Source organism: Gossypium hirsutum, chromosome D11, assembly GCF_007990345.1.
Source record: "Gossypium hirsutum isolate 1008001.06 chromosome D11, Gossypium_hirsutum_v2.1, whole genome shotgun sequence".
Taxonomy (NCBI): Eukaryota; Viridiplantae; Streptophyta; class Magnoliopsida; order Malvales; family Malvaceae; genus Gossypium; species Gossypium hirsutum.
This window is the reverse complement of record NC_053447.1, coordinates 499,924-517,615: the sequence shown is the minus strand read 5'-3', so window position 1 is coordinate 517,615 and position 17,692 is coordinate 499,924. Positions and strand designations below refer to the sequence as shown.

The following is a 17,692-nucleotide window of genomic DNA, read 5'->3' as shown; positions in this document are numbered from 1 at the left end:
AATAATTCGAGTTCATTTTATTTTACTTTTTAAAACGGTGAGTTAAATCATGTAACAAATAATAATTTAAGTATTAAAATGAATTTTTAAAAAAATAATTAAAGTGGCAAAAAAATATATAAATTAGGGCCAAAGCGGGCATTAAGCTGAAACTTTAAATGACGGGAAAGTGGGAAGGGCAAAACACTGCGAGTAAAAACTGAAAAGGAGAAGAACGAAAAAAGACAAGCTTTAAAGGATGCAAGGTAATGAATCAACAAGGTTAGTATGTTCAATTTTAGCAATGGATCAATCTTGTTTCTCTTATAAAGTTTGTCGTTTTTGCGAAACGCCTGTCTCTGATGACAAGCCGGCCGAGTTTATCTGCAACAATCGCAAATGCGCCGGTCGCCGGCGCAGTTCTAAGAGACTCTTCCGCTTACTCGTATGTCCATGTCTTTCTCTTTGCATTAACTTTGCTTTTCGTAAACCGTGTGTTTCTGGGTTTCATTGAAAGGCAATCATTTGTTTTTTTGTTTTTTGTTTTTGGGTTAGGGCAGTTTTCAATTGGAACAGAGACAAGGGTTATGAATGTTGTAGCTTTTGATAGGGCTGCACAAGTCATCTTTGGTTGTTCTGCTCAGGAATTCTTTGATTTTTCAATTCAACAACCTTGTGCTGGTAATATTTTTTTTTCTTGCTTTTTCAACAACAATTGTGATGTTTTATCAACTTTTTAAAATATTGGGTAAATGAGCAGATAAGTCTAGAATTATTTCATTTTTTAGATTGATAATTACTAATATATTGTTGTTTGGAAGCTTTGGGTGTTTTGAGCAATCATGGAGTTTGTGTTTTGGTTCATAATACAGTTAAAATAGCTAGTAAAGTATTGGTGGGAGAATTATTGAAGGTGACATTGAACACACCAAAAAGGGGCAAAGCAGAACATCTTCGTATGACAAACATCGTTCCAATGAGTAGCGATTTTGAACCAGTGATTGAGACCCTGAGAAAAGTTGATTGGAGTTAAAGTTTCTTATGTCATGTTGATTCAGCCGGTAAAGGAGATTTTGTGAAGGTTCTCTTTTTGGGTATATTTTGTGGGTTCAATCCAAAGGAATATTGTGGAGCTTGTATCTTTTTGTTTTCAATGTTTAGCAGTGGTTAAATGAAGTTTTCTAGTTGAAATTAAGTGCTGCAATGTGGTTTAATTGGATTATCAGCCCTCATCTTGCTCCTTCGAAATCAAAGTTCATTGCGTGTGTGCTCCAATCATTTTTTACACCAAATGCATTGTTTCCCTAGACAATTTTGGAACTAGAGATTTAGAATTTTGCATATTTATATTATATTTTTTCCATTGACAATTTAATTTCTATTCATTTGTGACACATTTTAGTATTGTGTTTGTCGTGTCATGTCCAAACATCATCCATACTAAAAGCTACAAAAGCACTGCTGCTGAAATCTTCACATACCTACAATTTTAATGTAAAAGTATGTATAATAAACAACAATGCGAGAGTACCCATCTAAACCTACCGGACTCAAAGTCGAATCAAATGTATGTTTTTAATTTTTTCTCTAAGTTTATATATATATTGTACAATGATGATTTGAACCCTCCAAAAACATGATAAGATGCCAGCTACGTTGCTCGGACTCTTGATTTTTCATACCTTACCAATGTTAAGGGACTTATATTGAACGCATTTTCAGACTCAAGTACCGAGACAAGACCCTCCATATATACGATAGGATGCCAACTATATTGTTCGGATTCTTGATTTCTTCTTGAAGTAATTATATCTAACACTTATTTCCAACATATGAATATGGGGATATGACCTTCAAATATCCTCCAAATACATTGAAAGGTTTACAAAAATCTAACCATACTGGTGTCTGATACATATTGTATCCAAGACTCACACCAGAGGCCGAGTAACATAGGATGCTAACATACAGCACGTGATGATAGAGAAATTAAATATGTTTGTAGCTTCAACATATGCTCCAACCATTCATTATTATTGGAGTACCCGTGTCCAACATTCGGATATAAATATTGGGGTATAACACTCCAAGGACCCTCCAGATGCATGAAAATTTTTTAAAAATTAAACATTCCTGTGAAAGACACGTAACCATATCCAGAACTGACATTCGGGGCAAGTAACAAAGGCTTCAACTTATAGTAACAATCATATCACTACTTTATTATAACTATTACACTTAAAACTTATTAAACAATCACATCTAGTATTCCAATCAAAACATGTTGCATTGAAGTCAAATCTGCTATACATTAATTCTCATTCTAGAGAAGTGCTTGAATCGTAAGATGTGCATGCTGCATGTGTATTGTTTCATTGTTCACCAAAAAACACAGCTTTGAAAAGAAAACAAACAAACAAAAAAGAAAATTCAAGAAAAAGCCACCATATAATATCCTCGATGAAAGCAAATATTTGGCAGTAGATTGCCATTTCATAATTCTAACCATAGTCGAGTCTAAAATGAAACATAACTACTAATTCAAATAGCCAACAGATGCAAAAGATAACTAGAGAAACACATATCATCTCCAGAGCATGAAATTACCTAACATTAACGATATCATCAATCTTCAAAATCATCCTCACACACTCTGTAGCCAGTGTAATTGCACTCGTGCTTACAAGCAAAGGCTGCACTACATTCTCCTCCAAGATATTAGTAATCTGTCCTTTCCTCACATTGATCCCAGCATTGATCTCTCCTTGAGCATGTCGATTCCTCAGCTCAGTCACAATAGCAATAGGGTTCAACCCGGCATTTTCAGCCAATGTGTAAGGAATAACTTCCAGTGCTTCAGCAAATGACCTCACACAATAGCCCTCCATACCATGCAACACCTTAGACCAAGCACCAAGCTGCCTGGACAATTCAATCTCCGGAGCACCGCCACCGGCAATCAAAAACCTCTTGCTAACCAAACACCTAACCACACACAAAGCATCATGTAAACTCCTCTCGGCTTCATCGATAACTAACTGATTCGAACCACGAATCAAAACAGTAGTAGTCCTTCCCATATCCTTAATCCCAGTAACTTTAACAATTTTCCCATCACCAAGTGAAACCTCCTCGACAAGATCAGCATGCCCCAACTTCTCAGCTCGAAAATGCTCAATATTAGCAATAGGCAAACAATTCAAGGTCTTGGTGATAAACTCAATATCCTCCCTCTCAACGTCCTTAATAACCATAATCTTAGCTTTGGCCAGATAATGCAATGACAAATCAGTAACAGCATCCCTCAAAATACTCTTTGAATCAACAAAACATTACATCCCGTTGCCTTGATCTTCTTAATCATACCCAAAATGTAATTCCTTTCCTCTTTCAATATCCTATCCATTTGAGTATAATCTGAAACTACAATACTCTGTTCAATATCAGTTTTAGGAGGGGAAATTTGAAATTGAATTACCGCAATTTTGCGTTCTCCATTCTGGTTGGTCCTCCAGCTGCATGACTCGCTTTCTTATCAAAAACCAGCCCTTTAACTAACTCAGTATCGTCCACGGTTCCGCCCAGCTTTTTCACAATCTTGATGTCTCGTAAATCAACCATATCCGGTTTTGCTGGATCCACAACCGAGAGAACTGAATCAACGGCCAACGGTGCCAGTAGAGTCGAGTATTGGCTAACAACCTTGCTGTTCAACGAAGTGCTGGCGGATTTGATTAAAGATTCACGGTCAGAGATCTCGAGAGGGACGGCCATGGCGGTGAGTACATCGACGGCTTTAGTCGAAGCCTTGTGGAGAGAATCAGAGATAACAGTAGGATGGATACCATTGGTAAGAAGCAATAAACACTGTTTAAGAAGGGCGCCGGCGATGACGACAACGGTAGTGGTACCGTCACCGGCAGCAGAATCTTGCGATTTAGACAAGTCTACGAGCATTTTAGCGGCGGGCTGGAGGACTTCCATCTTGTTCAAGATAGTGGCGCCGTCGTTGGTTATGATGACTTCGCCGTTGGCGGTCGAGATCATTTTGTCCATACCTTTAGGACCTAAGCTAGTTCGAACGGCGTCGGCAACGGCTCGAGCTGCTTTGATGTTGGCTTGGCGGATGTCTTCTTTGCGCTTGTTGTCAACGTACGACTCTGTCTTGGAAGAGCGCGGCTGAGCTGCTGTAACGGCTGCCATTTCCGGTGGGTATGGGAATTGATTCAGTGGATCGGAGGTGCAGGGGAACACACTGGAAGAAAGAGAGTTCTAGAAGAGTGGGATCGAGAGAGTCGAGTTACGATATTAGAGAGGGGGAGACAAAAGTAGCAAGGTTTCTCGTATCTGATTTTTTCGGGTTTAGAGGGTTGTTTGGAAGTTGTCAAAATTATTTGGAATTGAGGTTGCTTCTCAAGTGTTTCTATAAGGTATCCCAAATGAAGCCTTAGCTTAGGGTTTAGAGGGATGTTTGCCTGAGCTTTTTAGTTTGGGTGAATTTCATCCGATGTTACTAATCTAGTAATAAGTTTACGTTTTTGTTACTTAACTTCAAAAAGTTATAAAATGATCATTAAATTATTGTAAACTTTTCATTTAAGTCTCTGAACTGTTTGGAAGTTTTTATTTAAGTCATTGAACAATTCAAAAAATTTTATTTAAATCATTGGATTGTTAAGTTTTTTTCTCAAGTTCAACTAGTGAGCTCCAAGTGACGATTTGATGATTGGTACAATGGATCAATACCGATTGACGAGCAGAAAAACATTCCTTAAATCTAAACTGATCTGATGGTTAGTGACAAAAATTGCAGAAGAAAGTTATTTGAATTTTGGTTAGCAAATTCATGAAATTCAAAATTGTTTCATGAAAAAAAATTGAATGATAGAAAAATAAAAATAAAAAATGTAACTTTCAATTGGTATAGACGATACAAACGGATAATGTCATACAACAACAATTTAAATGAAATTTTTTGAATTGTTTCTTTTTATTTTTATTTTTTCATCCATTTTAAGGTCCATGTTCGAAGTGGATGTCACATCCAATAATGTTGTCTCCAACGTTCAAACTTAGATATTATTTTGAAAATGTAATATGTGTTGTCATCACACTCAACATTGATTAGCATTTTTTTAAAAAATAAATTAACATTTTTCATTGTATTTTTGTTCATTTTCAATTCCTATTTATTGTAAATTTTCTATTTTGGTATTTTCTTATTTTATGAATATTTAATTATTATTAATTTACATATTTTATTTTCTCAAATTGATAGACGCATAGTTTAAATTTTAACTCTATTATTTCGATTATAACGTGATACAATTTTAAAAAGTTTACACATTATATTCTAATGAAATCCAAGTTTAGATTTAGTGATCAAAATTTGAAAAACTACTAATTTCTTAAACTAATATAAAACTAATAAAGTTTAAGAACCAAATTTATTATGCAAGTAAACTCATGCAAGCTGAAAAGCACTATCTCCAACTTTTGTGGGATAATGGTAAAAAATTGGGTAAATTACATTGCTACTCAATTAAATATTAGTAAATTTTTTTACCACTCAACTATGAAATATTATAAAATGATCATTCAACTATTTTGTTAATAGATGGCTAACAGTGACAACTTTTAAAATTGGTATAATAGTAATTTTAGCTCTTGACATTTATACATTGTGTCAATTTAGTCTTTATTCTAAAAGGTTTAACCTTCAATATTTACACATTGTGTAATCTAGTCTTTTTTGCTATTTTGCATTTCTTTGTAACCATATCACCTAAAAAGATTAAAAAAATTAACAATTAAATTTGATTGAAAATATACAAAAAAACAAAACATCTAAAAATCCAAGATAATGTAACTTTCATCTTTTTTCTCGTTCTTTAAAAATCAATCCTCAATGTCACAACTAAAAGTAAAATTGTAAAAGAAAATTCAAATTACACAATGTGCAAATATTGAGAGCTAAAGTTGCTATTATGACAGTTTTAAAAGTTGCCATAGTTAGACAAGTGCTGACAAAAAAAAATTGAATAGTTGGGTGGTCAATTTGGAGCAAAATACCAAAAAAAGTCATTTTTTAAAATTTACAGAAATGGGTCCGGTATTTTATTATTTACCGGAATGGGTCATTTTCTCCTAAATCGCGTCCACGTCAGCGCTATGTCAGGAGACGTGCCAGGAAATCGCGCCCACGTGTACGCGCTTTTGAAGTTGGGCATCAGATAACCTCCAATTAACTGAAGAATGTATGTCCGAGCATATCGGATTCTTTCTATTTCGGTTGAATCTTCATCCGGATCCGGGAATGTGTCTCGTAACCAACCCATCTCGATCTTACCTCCGTCCATTTTCTTCAGAATAGCGTCCAAAAGCTCGTAGCAGACCGCAAGCCAATTGCTAGATTGGGCAGACTCGGTGATTGGGTACCCGTCCACCGGTAATCCCAATTGCAGATTGACATATTCCAAAGTGATAGTGCACTTTCCACATGGAAGATGGAATGTGTGCGTCTTGGGTCTCCACCTCTTGATCAGCGCACTGATTAGTTTCGGGTCCACCTTGCATCCCCGGCCTATTGTCGCCACGTGCCAAAAACTCACTTCTCGCAAGTAGTTCTCTACCAATGATGATGGAGGACCATGCATATTCTGGATATTGCATTCCAATATCCGATCTACAGACTTTTATAACAAATAATAAATTAATAATTATCTAAAAATGCATAAATAAAAAATTCTTAAATAATATTTAAAAATTAAATTTAACGCTTACCATTTTCATTTGTTCCACCGATATGTGATGCTTATCAAGACGAGTCAATTCTCCGGCCATTGCTGAAATCGTACAAATTTTTACGGTTTAAAAAAATTTTAAAAAAATAATTTTTTTTAAAATTATTTAAAAATAGGGATTTAAGAGAAATTTAAGAGAAACTTGAGAGAAAATTGAAAATAAATATGGATTTGAGAGAAATTTTGAAGGAATTTGAGAGCAAATTGAGAGAAAATTTAGAAGAAATTAAGAGGAAATTTGAGAGAGGATTAAATTGTGAAAAAAAAGAGGTGGGGGTATTTATAGTTTTTTTTGGACCGTTTGGGGGGGGGCAACGGTCAATGACCGTTGCACTGTTCACGCGCGGGGCAAATCGCATCCACGTCAGCGTGCTTTGCTAACGTGGACACAAATCGCGCTTTAGAGGACGCGATTTGTTGCCATGTCAGTAAAGCGTGCTTACGTGACCGCGATTTCCTGGCATGTTCCCTGAAATTGCGCTGACATGGACGCGATTTAGGGGAAAATGGCCAATTCCGGTAAATAATAAAATACTGGGCCCATTAATTAGGCTTTTAATGGTAAATTGCCCGTCAATTTGTAACTTTTCATAGTTGCGTTACCAAAAAAGAAATTTACTAATAATTGAGTGACAATTTTATAACTTTTCATAATTAGATGGCCAAAAAAGATATTTATAAATAGGTTAGTGATTACTAGCGTAGTTTACCCCTAAAAAAATTCAGAAGGCAATATTAATAAGACAAGAGGACTGGAAATCAATTTTAAAAAATTACAGAGTAAATTATGATATTACCCCCAAATAGACACACGGGAACAGCCAGCAGCCGCAGATTACAGTTCCTTTACATGGCCACATAAACAATTTCATAGGCTCATCTCTTCAAAGCAAACCCGAAACCCCCTCTTCACCAAAAACCCTAACGAGCATCTTCAAATGTAATCAAAACCCCACTGAGAAAGGATTAAAAACCAGAACAATCCCCCCAAAAATGTCGTGTTACTCAGCTATATTTCAGGGTTATCTCAGGACAACCGCCATGTCTCTGCGACCTGCTTCCCTCCAACTTAACAACTCCCCTAAAATCCTTTTAAAACCTTGTTCATTTTCCTTTGTCCCCAGGACCCAATCCCTGGCTCTTTCCGGCGTTTGCATTTGAGGAATGGCCTCGTTAGGTGCTCAAAGTCGGGGACTGCTGCTTCTTCTTCCAGGACTATTGCCTTGGATTGGAGGAACGTTGCCTTGCCTTATTCGGAGCTGCAAAGCTCTAATTATGGCCGTTATGCTTACCAGGATGTTTCCGGCGATGATTCGGACCATGAATTTGGGTCTCCACAGTCTCAGAGTCAAATGGTTGGGTTTTTAGATACCCTTTTTTTTGAAGATTTTTTAGATACTCTTTTTGTTTTTGTTTTTTTTTTTTTTGCTGCCGTTAAGTTAGAGGGTGGAGAGGAGTTTTTTGTACCTTTTAATCATATTGCGAGGTGTTGGCCTTTGCAATGGAAAAATAATGATTTTCCAATCACTTATTGAGTCAATTATCAGTTTTATGAATAGTTGGTTAACTGACTTGGGACTGTTTTCTTTGCTAATCAAATTAATTAGAGTTTGTTTTGAAAAGAAACATGTTCTTGTAGTATTGTTCTTATATCTATTGATGGACGGTTGCTTGGTTTTTGTTTGTTCATGTCGGTTAGGGTGCTTCAACGCTTGATAATATTGATGAATGGAGATGGAAATTGACTATGCTTCTTCGTAACAAAGATGAGCAAGAGGTAGTATCTAGGGAGAGGAAGGATAGGCGTGACTTTGAGCAACTTTCAGCTCTGGCAACGAGAATGGGTTTAAATAGGTGTTTTAAGTTCTATCATTGCATGCATATTGTATCTTTTATCCATCTTTCCCCATTTTTTGCTATTGTGATTGAGTTCTGAAATATAATCTGTCTTGGCAGTCGTCAATATGCAAAGGTGGTTGTTTTTAGTAAACTTCCATTGCCGAATTATAGATCTGATCTTGATGATAAGCGTCCACAAAGAGAGGTACATCCATCCAGTAATTGCCCATTTTCTTTCTTTTTCACTTGAGTGTGTATGCGAACAGAAAAGGGATATGTTTCTAATTGAGCTCTTTAAAGACTTGCACAATATTCATGCAGTCTTTGCATAAAGTAGGCAATTTTTGTAGAATATTAACTGAAGTCTCTGAGTAGTTCTTAATGCTCTTATATGTTGTATCTTTTTGCCTATCATGCTCTTCCTAAAAAATTCTTATCCTACTGTCAGGTGGTCTTACCTTTTGGCTTGCAAAGAGATGTAGACCTTCACCTCAAAGCTTACCTTTCTCATAAGGCTATGAGCAGTGGTAGGTCTCTGGATAAGCCCTTGATTAGATCAAATAGTGGTGGAATACCTGCTGCAGATGAAGTACCTGTTAATCCAGAGCCCTTTGCACAGAATAGTGTTGCCTTGGAGAGAATTCTTCGACGGAGAAGTTTGCAAATACGTGATAAGCAACAAGAATGGCAGGTTTCATTTTTCAATTTCTTTAATTATGCTCGGTCATCCTAGGTCCACCTTACAACAATTCGTTTTTTATGTTTATAATATATATGAATTAGTTCATGCATATGTGTGGCATCTCTCATTCTGTTTGGGGCGTCCATGCCTAAATGTGTTGTCTGTGATCTTTTTTATTCTTCCTTTGCCCCCTTTGTGTTTTTGCTTTTTTATGGATTTGAAATATTTAGGTCCTAGTAGAAAATAGATAGTATGTGCTCGGTGTATATTTAAACTAGTAACTGAGAGAATATATGTACATCCTGTATTTCTCTTTTATGTATTTTATACGCATGCTTGCCCCTTTTCTGTCAGTAATTTAAATGTTGCTAATATCTATCTTCTATAGGAGTCTCCTGAAGGCCAAAAGATGCTTGAATTTCGTAGAAGCTTGCCTGCATATAAAGAGAGAGATGCATTGCTAAATGCTATCTCACAGAATCAGGTGAAATTGATGTCACTGCAATTCATTTCAGTTTCCTACTGTTGCAGTTTATATATCACATTTTTAGGTCTATTCTGGTATAGAATCATCAAAATTATAATTGGTGTGTGCTGTAACCTACAAGCCTTGATATCCAATGAAAATACAAAACTATATGAAGTTCCAAATTGGCATCCCCTAGCTGCATCTATTCTTTCAACAAAATGAACTAATATTAAAATATAAAATATTTATAGGATTGATTGCAATAAGAGAATTGATCAACTCCCTTCTTTTTTTTGTATCATTATTTTGCTTAATCATTACTACCAAAATATTGATGTAAAAAATTAGTGTGATGTACCTTAGGATTCAGGAATGAGATTAAAAGTGAAGTAGACAATTCGTTTTTATTTTTATTGCATTCATGCCATCATGGCTGTCCATATTGTTTAAGAAATTTTGTAGTGCTCTGTATTCCGTAGTTACTTGTGGATTCTTTTGTTATTTGAAATGTTGCTATGTGTTTTGATCTTGCAGGTGGTTGTTGTCTCTGGCGAAACTGGTTGTGGTAAAACCACACAACTTCCTCAGTACATATTAGAATCTGAGATTGAAGCTGCTCGTGGAGCTTCCTGTAGTATTATATGTACTCAGCCTAGAAGAATATCTGCTATGGCTGTTTCTGAAAGAGTTGCTGCTGAAAGAGGGGAGAAATTGGGAGAATCTGTTAGTTTCTGCAATTATGCCATTCATCTTATTTTAATGACTCATGCGTGTGAAATGTGAATTTATTTGTGTTTCTTGGTAATTAATTATATGGTATGTTATTCTTGAAAGGTCGGCTATAAAGTACGCCTTGAGGGAATGAAAGGGAGAGACACTCGCCTCCTTTTTTGTACAACTGGCATTTTACTTAGGCGACTACTTGTTGACAGAGATTTGAGAGGTGTAAGTCATGTTATTGTTGATGAGATTCATGAACGAGGAATGAATGAAGGTGAGTTTGGGATCTTGTTGAATTTTATACTGTTGTAGTGATATTTTCTGTGACATTAACCACCGGTTGCATATCTTTCAGATTTTCTTCTTATTGTGTTGAAAGATCTCCTTCCACGTCGGCCAGAGTTGAGGTTGATTTTGATGAGTGCAACCTTAAATGCTGAACTCTTTTCTTCTTACTATGGTGGTGCCCCAACAATCCATATTCCTGTAAGTTCTGCTATGATAATTTGAATATTGGACCAGTAGTATTACAATGCAATTCCATAATTCCATCGAGTGATTGATTGTATGTTTGTTATTGACATGGTGGATTCCTTCTCCAGCTCTCCATCCACAGTGTTCCTAGTAGCATAAGCTACTTGGTGTTATTACAAATTTATTTTCTTTTTGTGTAAAGAAGAGGTGTCTATCAATTAGCAACTGATTTGTCATTTGCTTTTGTGTTTGTAGTCATGCAAGTATAATTACTTATGAATCTAAATGAATTTTAAAAATTCTGCTTGGGTTCCCTTTGATGAATCTAAATGAATTTTGAATCTAAATATTGTCATTAGTGATTTGCTTGAAAAATAAGGTTTATGTTGACAGATATTGTAATTAAGGAACAGAATTGAAGTCTAGGTATGTAATTTTAAGAGCTATAACTCAGTTGCTAAAACCTACGGGCTGAAGCATGTAGCAGTTGTACAGTTATGCTTGTTTGAAGAGTGCCTGAACTCATAAGTAGGGAGTGAAAAGTTGAATGTTTGATGGTGGAATTGATACATTTCGTATGTACTCTTAAAGAAGGCTACAAGGAGAACACCCCCAACTTTCTTTCCTTTAAAAGAAACAATTTGCTGTTGTTATCTGTATTGTGGTTTATTTTGTTTTCAGGGTTTTACATATCCTGTACGAGCACATTTTCTGGAGAATATTCTAGAGATGAGTGGATACAGGTTAACTCCATATAATCAAATTGATGATTATGGTCAAGAAAAGATGTGGAAAATGCAGAAGCAGGCCCAATCTTTTAAAAAGAGGAAGAGTCAGCTAACTTCTGCTGTTGAGGTATTGAAATTTTTGCGAGGTCATCTAGTCTTTGTTGCATGATTTTGGTTGTGAAAACTGAAATTCTTTGTCAACTATAGGCTGCCTGTTTTTGAAATTTTCATCTCTGCCCTTGAACTTGTGGACAGGATGTGCTTGAAGATGCTGATTTCAGGGGATGTAGTTTACGCACACGAGAATCTTTGTCCTGTTGGAATCCTGACTCAATTGGCTTCAATCTCATTGAGCATGTTCTTTGCCACATAGTGAGGAAAGAGAGGCCTGGTGCTGTTTTGGTTTTCATGACTGGTTGGGATGACATAAATTCTCTAAAAGGTCAGCTTCAGGCTCATCCTCTCCTAGGTGACCCTAGCAAGGTGTTGTTGCTTGCATGCCATGGTTCCATGCCTAGCTCTGAGCAGGTGAATACAGTTTTTACTTTCCATATCCTGTGCATATTGTTAGTAGCTATGGACGGTTTAACTGGTCAAAATATTTTTTCTTGCTCTTGAAAGAATGACGATTTTCAGTAACTGCTCTTTGGTTTGTTTCCCTTCCTTCACTTCCTCTTTTACAATTTTTCTTTCATGTTTCTTGGCATGCAGAGGTTAATATTTGAAAAGCCAGAAGATGGAGTGAGGAAAATAGTTCTAGCTACTAATATGGCTGAGACTAGCATCACCATCAATGATGTGGTTTTTGTGGTTGATTGTGGAAAGGCAAAAGAAACATCCTATGATGCATTAAATAATACTCCTTGTTTGCTTCCATCTTGGATATCAAAGGCTGCTGCCCGGCAAGTAAGACTTCTGATAGTTATCTAATTACTATATCTGCAGTTAGGGATTTACATATGAAGTTGAGTTTCTATATGCATCCGCAATATTGGATGTACTTCTTATAGTTGCCAATTTTCTAACTGTTACTTGTTAGAAAACCTAAATATAAAAAAATATATGTTTTCTCAAAAGACAATCTCCATGTGATGTGCTTGGTGAAAACACCTCATTCATTGTTATTTTTAGTGGTCCAATGTTTTCAATACCAGTGAAAATCACGGTACAGAACATGGAAGTAAATGGTCCTTTTTGCTGATTTAGGTGATATAGGCCCAGATATGCTATGGTTATGAACTTTATGGTAATTTTGCTTAGGAATTGTTTTTATCGACTTGCACGTATTCAGGGAATTTAACCTTCCATGGCATCAGTATTCAATTTGTGTGTCCAACTAACTTACAACCTGATGTAGGACATTAACAATGTTTTGTGAAAAGAATGTTTGCTGCTACTTAGTGGAGCTTATTTATAGTGATTAGTTTCTTTTAGTTGATTAATTTTATTGTTCTATTTGACTTCATTATCTAGACTGACATGCTACTTTCTGTTTTTGTTCTTTAGAGAAGGGGAAGAGCTGGTCGTGTTCAACCTGGCGAGTGTTACCATCTTTATCCCAAATGTGTTTACGATACTTTTGCTGATTATCAACTTCCAGAGCTTTTAAGGACACCATTGCAGTCTTTATGTTTGCAAATCAAAAGTCTAGAGCTTGGAGGTATCACCGAGTTCCTTTCTAGGGCATTGCAGCCTCCGGAACTTCTGTCGGTAATTTGCAATTACTTCTAACTGTTGGCATTACCCATATGTTATTGTACATATTGGTTCACGCATTTTGTTTCTTTACAGGTACAAAATGCTGTTGAATATCTGAAGATTATTGGAGCTTTAGATGAAAACGAGAATTTGACAGTGCTAGGTATGGCAATTAGTTATTGTAAAGGACCATAGGTTTTCAAATATGGATATAATTTTTTTTTCATGAAGAAAGACCCATGACTTGTATTGTGACCTTGCAGGATGCAACTTGTCAATGCTTCCGGTTGAGCCTAAACTTGGAAAAATGCTGATACTGGGAGCTATTTTCAACTGTTTGGATCCAATAATGACTGTTGTTGCTGGGCTCAGTGTCCGTGATCCATTCCTGATGCCATTTGATAAGAAGGATGTAAGTTTGTTGTCTTATTCTAGCTTAATCTTTTGTAAATGTGAATTTTAATATGAACCTTTTTCCAGCATCTTTATTCAAGTTCCTTGTTTTGTTTCTAGGTGTAAATTTTAGAATCGGTCTTTCTTCCAGCATTGTCCTTTTGACATCTTAGTGCAATGCATTTCCTATGTTCCTTAAAGACGTGTTCATTTGTTCTTTTTCTCTTTGTTTCATTCTTTTATATTATTGTCATCTTTAGTTATTGTAAAAATCGAAGACTCTGGGTTGTAGTTTCTCCTGCTTTGACTTGCCATTGGTATTAACCTTAAATATTGAATAAGGTTAAGGGGTTGAACCTCCCTATTTCCCAATATCTAGATAAGTGTGAAGCTCTGTACTCTTTTATTCTTTTGGTTTGATGATGCATAAACAGAGTTTATTACTTTAGAACTTGGGAAAATTATGCTTGTGATGTTTATTGGGAGCCCTTTTAATCTTTCTTTCTCATTGTGGCAGCTTGCTGAAACGGCAAAAGCCCAATTCGCTGGCCAGGAATACAGTGATCATATTGCAGTTATCCGAGCCTATGAGGGTTGGAAAGAAGCTGAAAGGGAGCAGTCTGGTTATGAGTATTGTTGGAAGAATTTTCTTTCTGCACAAACTCTCAAGGCTATTCACTCTCTACGAAAGCAGTTCTTCTATTTGCTCAAGGATGCTGGTCTAGTTGATCAAAATGTAGAAAACTGCAATAAGTGGAGCCACGATGAACATCTTGTCAGGGCAGTTATTTGTGCTGGCTTGTTTCCAGGGATATGCTCTGTTGTGGTGAGTTTTGCAGCATTTCACTCAACTATTGTTCTGTTGTTATTGTTGTTGCTGCTGCTGTTGTTGTTATTCTGTTTTGATTACGCATCTTTGTTAACATATATTTCTCATCTATGTTGATGTTCTGATGGGGAAGGATGATAAAAGAGTATTTTTATTTATCAAAAAGAATTGTCTGGTCAATGCCTTACAGTTTATCCATCATTTAGGATTATTAGGCTTTTCTTTTTAATATATTTTATGAAATATGCACTTATGCAATTTCATTTTACAGAACAAAGAGAAGTCAATTGCAATGAAAACAATGGAGGATGGTCAAGTTCTTTTACACTCGGTAATTTGCATTATACTTCATTGGTCTTCTTTTTCCTTTCATAATTCATTGTTTCAAGTAACCTGCTTGAATGGTAAAGAAATAGTTCATTGGAATGCTAAGTTTCAAATTTATTACTTATTTATTAATTGATTTTCAACTTGTTTGTTTGACATAAATTAGAATTCGGTGAATGCTGAAGTTCCCAAAGTTCCATACCCTTGGCTGGTTTTCAATGAAAAGGTAAAAGTGAATGCAGTATTCCTCCGCGATTCAACTGGTGTTTCTGATTCCATACTGCTCTTATTTGGAGGGAACATCTCTAGAGGTGGACTAGTAAGTTACTCAATTGAATTGTTATATTTGCGTGCTCCATTTCTTCTTGGAGTGAAGATTATTTGCCTGAATTCAGTCTTACTTGGCATAGAATTTATTTGAACCTTTTCTTGGGTGTTGATAGGATGGACATCTGAAGATGTTGGGAGGATATTTGGAGTTCTTCATGAAACCTGCTTTAGCTGTTATGTATTTAAGCGTGAAAAGAGAGCTAGAAGAACTAATTCAGAGGAAAGTAAGTATTATCTTTGCCTTATAGGTCCAATATTTTGATGAAATCTAGAGAGCTAGTTTGTTTTTTGGTTTCATTTTCACCTGAATTTGGATTTCCTACTTTACAAATCCTAGTTTCTTATCTTTGTTTATGCCATTCTCTTTCAATTCACTGCCAAAAGCTAACATCTCGAACATTTAATTTATGCGGATGGTTTGTTGGCAGCTTTTGGATCCTACATTAGACATGCATTCTAGCAATGAGCTCCTCTCGGCAGTAAGATTGCTGGTCTCAGAAGATCGATGTGAAGGTAGATTTGTCTTTGGCCGTCAGGTGACATTGTCTTCAAAGAAGACGGCCACTGTTAAAACACCAGGTAAAAGCGAGGCTGATAATTCGAAGAATCATCTGCAAACAGTACTTACCAGGGCTGGACATGGACCACCCACTTACAAGACAAAGCAACTAAAGAACAACCAGTTCCGATCTACAGTCATCTTTAATGGGCTGGATTTTGTTGGGCAGCCTTGTAGCAGCAAGAAACTTGCAGAAAAGGATGCAGCTGCTCAGGCTTTACTGTGGTTGAGGGGTGAAGACCATTCAACTTCCCGAGATATTGACCATGCCTCATTGCTTCTTAAAAAGAGCAAAAGCCGGAGGAAAACTTCAGTCAGTGATGCTAAGTGGAGTTAAGTCTAGATATTTAGGTGGATAATGTGTCATCGTTATCACTTAGCAGCGAAGCAGAAAGACAACAGTCCTGAGGCACCACAATCTCGGAGTTCAGTCTTTCTATGGAATTTTATTGAACCTATGACATGCCGACGTTTAGAACCCTTGTTTTTTTAATGGGATGGAAGGTAATACCCCTTTAGAGGCCAAAACTTAAGTGAAAGATCCCATGGAGGCAGAAGCTGGAGAAAATGGCCGATTTGGAAAGGGTGTTACCTTTGTCGGCTCTCGTTCAAGGTGAGTGCTATTACTTCATATTTTGTTGCTACTGGTTTAGCCATAAGTTATAAATCAAAATTTTTTTTATCGAAACTAGGAGTTGACAATAGTTATAGATTTATCCAAGGCTTTTGTATGGTTATTTATGAGAAAGCCTTTCGATCACAGCTTGTAATAAAATACCACTGACTAGGTTTACAGTCTCTTGTTGGTCCTAGTTGGGAATCCTTATAAACTAAAATCCTTAAAGAACATATGCTTTAGACTTTAATTATTGATCATTTGAACTAGCAGATATTTCCTCTTTTTCTTTCAAGACAAGTTAATGTAGAGTTGAGCATGGTAATCTGTGAAATTACACTATTAACATGAATGTGACTGCTTGAGCTTGATAATGCAAGTTGGTCTTATTTCTTGGTAAAAATAGCATAGAGGTCCCTATACTAGGAGTTGGATTGTATTTTGCCCTTTACTCAATAAAAGGACAAATTAGTCCCCATACTATAGATCAATGATCAATCTCGTCTTTTTGTTCATAACTTAATTCATTTCTACTGTTGAAAATTTGTCCATGTACATCAATACGAGGTACATATGGTAAGTCATGTATCACTGTTTGGTTATTTTGTCAGTCATACCAGTTTTATCCATTTTAACCATTCAAATGGATGAAATTTTTAATAGAAAATATCAATTTGCTTTTTGATTTAACATACAAAGATTAATTTGTTCATTTTTTAGTAAAAGAGTAAAATACAATCTGACTTTTAGCAGGGAGCTTCTATGATATTTTTATCCTATTTTTTAAATTTCTTGTTAATTGCTGATATTATGTTGTTCCCTTAAGTTGGGATCACACGATGGGACTTTAATTTTTTGCTAAACTAGTTTCATGGTTGGATCGAATGTATTTGTTCTTTTGCAAAACTTGCTTTACGATGTTTTATACTTTTGAATGGTGTTTACTAAACGTGCTTTATGTGCATGCTACTGATATCACAATACATCAATATCCAAGGCGTATTTTCATAATCATATATAATAATTGGATAAAAATTAATATAGAGATCATTTTCTTTAATAAAATGAAAAACACTAAAAACTAAAAGCAAATGTTAAAACAATTTGTAAAAACCGACAATAAAAATAAAAAATGTGAAGATTTAAAAAACAATAAAAAGAAATGTTCTTATTATTTTCATTAAAAATAGTTCTGCAAAGTTGAAACAAGTTCAAATACATAAATACAATATATATTTTTTTAAAA

The 17,692-nt window shown here is 35.6% G+C and overlaps 3 protein-coding genes across 4 annotated transcripts; 2 read left to right on the top strand and 1 right to left on the bottom strand.

Annotated features, from left to right (window-relative positions):
* Positions 1-144: 144 nt before the first annotated feature.
* LOC107904653 (uncharacterized) lies at positions 145-1,264 on the top strand. The gene is made up of 3 exons (XM_016831099.2): positions 145-424; positions 540-660; positions 852-1,264. The coding sequence occupies exons 1-3, from the start codon at positions 239-241 to the stop codon at positions 1,010-1,012; spliced, it is 468 nt and encodes a 155-aa protein (XP_016686588.1). The 5' UTR covers positions 145-238; the 3' UTR covers positions 1,013-1,264.
* A 1,176-nt stretch (positions 1,265-2,440) lies between these two features.
* LOC107904652 (T-complex protein 1 subunit delta) lies at positions 2,441-4,375 on the bottom strand. Its single transcript, XM_016831098.2, is given in 3 exon segments — positions 2,441-3,298; positions 3,301-3,468; positions 3,471-4,375. Coding segments are annotated over 3 exon segments (1,596 nt in total). The 5' UTR covers positions 4,183-4,375; the 3' UTR covers positions 2,441-2,582.
* A 3,242-nt stretch (positions 4,376-7,617) lies between these two features.
* Positions 7,618-16,718, top strand: LOC107904655 (DExH-box ATP-dependent RNA helicase DExH3). Of its 2 annotated transcripts, XM_041105384.1 has the most exons (19): positions 7,618-8,137; positions 8,482-8,636; positions 8,739-8,826; positions 9,070-9,312; positions 9,692-9,787; positions 10,307-10,495; positions 10,607-10,766; positions 10,848-10,978; positions 11,648-11,821; positions 11,950-12,222; positions 12,406-12,600; positions 13,201-13,404; positions 13,486-13,555; positions 13,656-13,804; positions 14,303-14,611; positions 14,886-14,945; positions 15,108-15,260; positions 15,385-15,495; positions 15,700-16,718. In XM_041105384.1, exons 1-19 carry the CDS (start codon positions 8,135-8,137, stop codon positions 16,165-16,167), a joined length of 3,231 nt encoding a protein of 1,076 aa, XP_040961318.1. In that variant the 5' UTR covers positions 7,618-8,134; the 3' UTR covers positions 16,168-16,718. The 2 variants fall into 2 exon arrangements, with proteins under 2 accessions (XP_040961318.1, XP_016686590.2); XM_016831101.2 differs by lacking the exons at positions 7,618-8,137; positions 8,482-8,636; positions 8,739-8,826 and having other exon boundaries at positions 9,176-9,308.
* The last annotated feature ends 974 nt before the right edge of the window (positions 16,719-17,692 follow it).

Excerpts from the sequence above, each read along its gene's own strand:
- LOC107904655 (XM_041105384.1), top strand. Across the intron at positions 8,827-9,069 it reads ATAAGCGTCCACAAAGAGAG|GTGGTCTTACCTTTTGGCTT; the intron begins GTACATCCATCC and ends TCCTACTGTCAG. Across the intron at positions 9,313-9,691 it reads ATAAGCAACAAGAATGGCAG|GAGTCTCCTGAAGGCCAAAA; the intron begins GTTTCATTTTTC and ends TATCTTCTATAG.
- LOC107904653 (XM_016831099.2), top strand. The coding sequence starts at position 239 with ATGCAAGGTAATGAATCAACAAGGTTAGTATGTTCAATTTTAGCAATG. Across the intron at positions 425-539 it reads AGAGACTCTTCCGCTTACTC|TTTTCAATTGGAACAGAGAC; the intron begins GTATGTCCATGT and ends GGGTTAGGGCAG. Across the intron at positions 661-851 it reads AATTCAACAACCTTGTGCTG|TTAAAATAGCTAGTAAAGTA; the intron begins GTAATATTTTTT and ends TTCATAATACAG.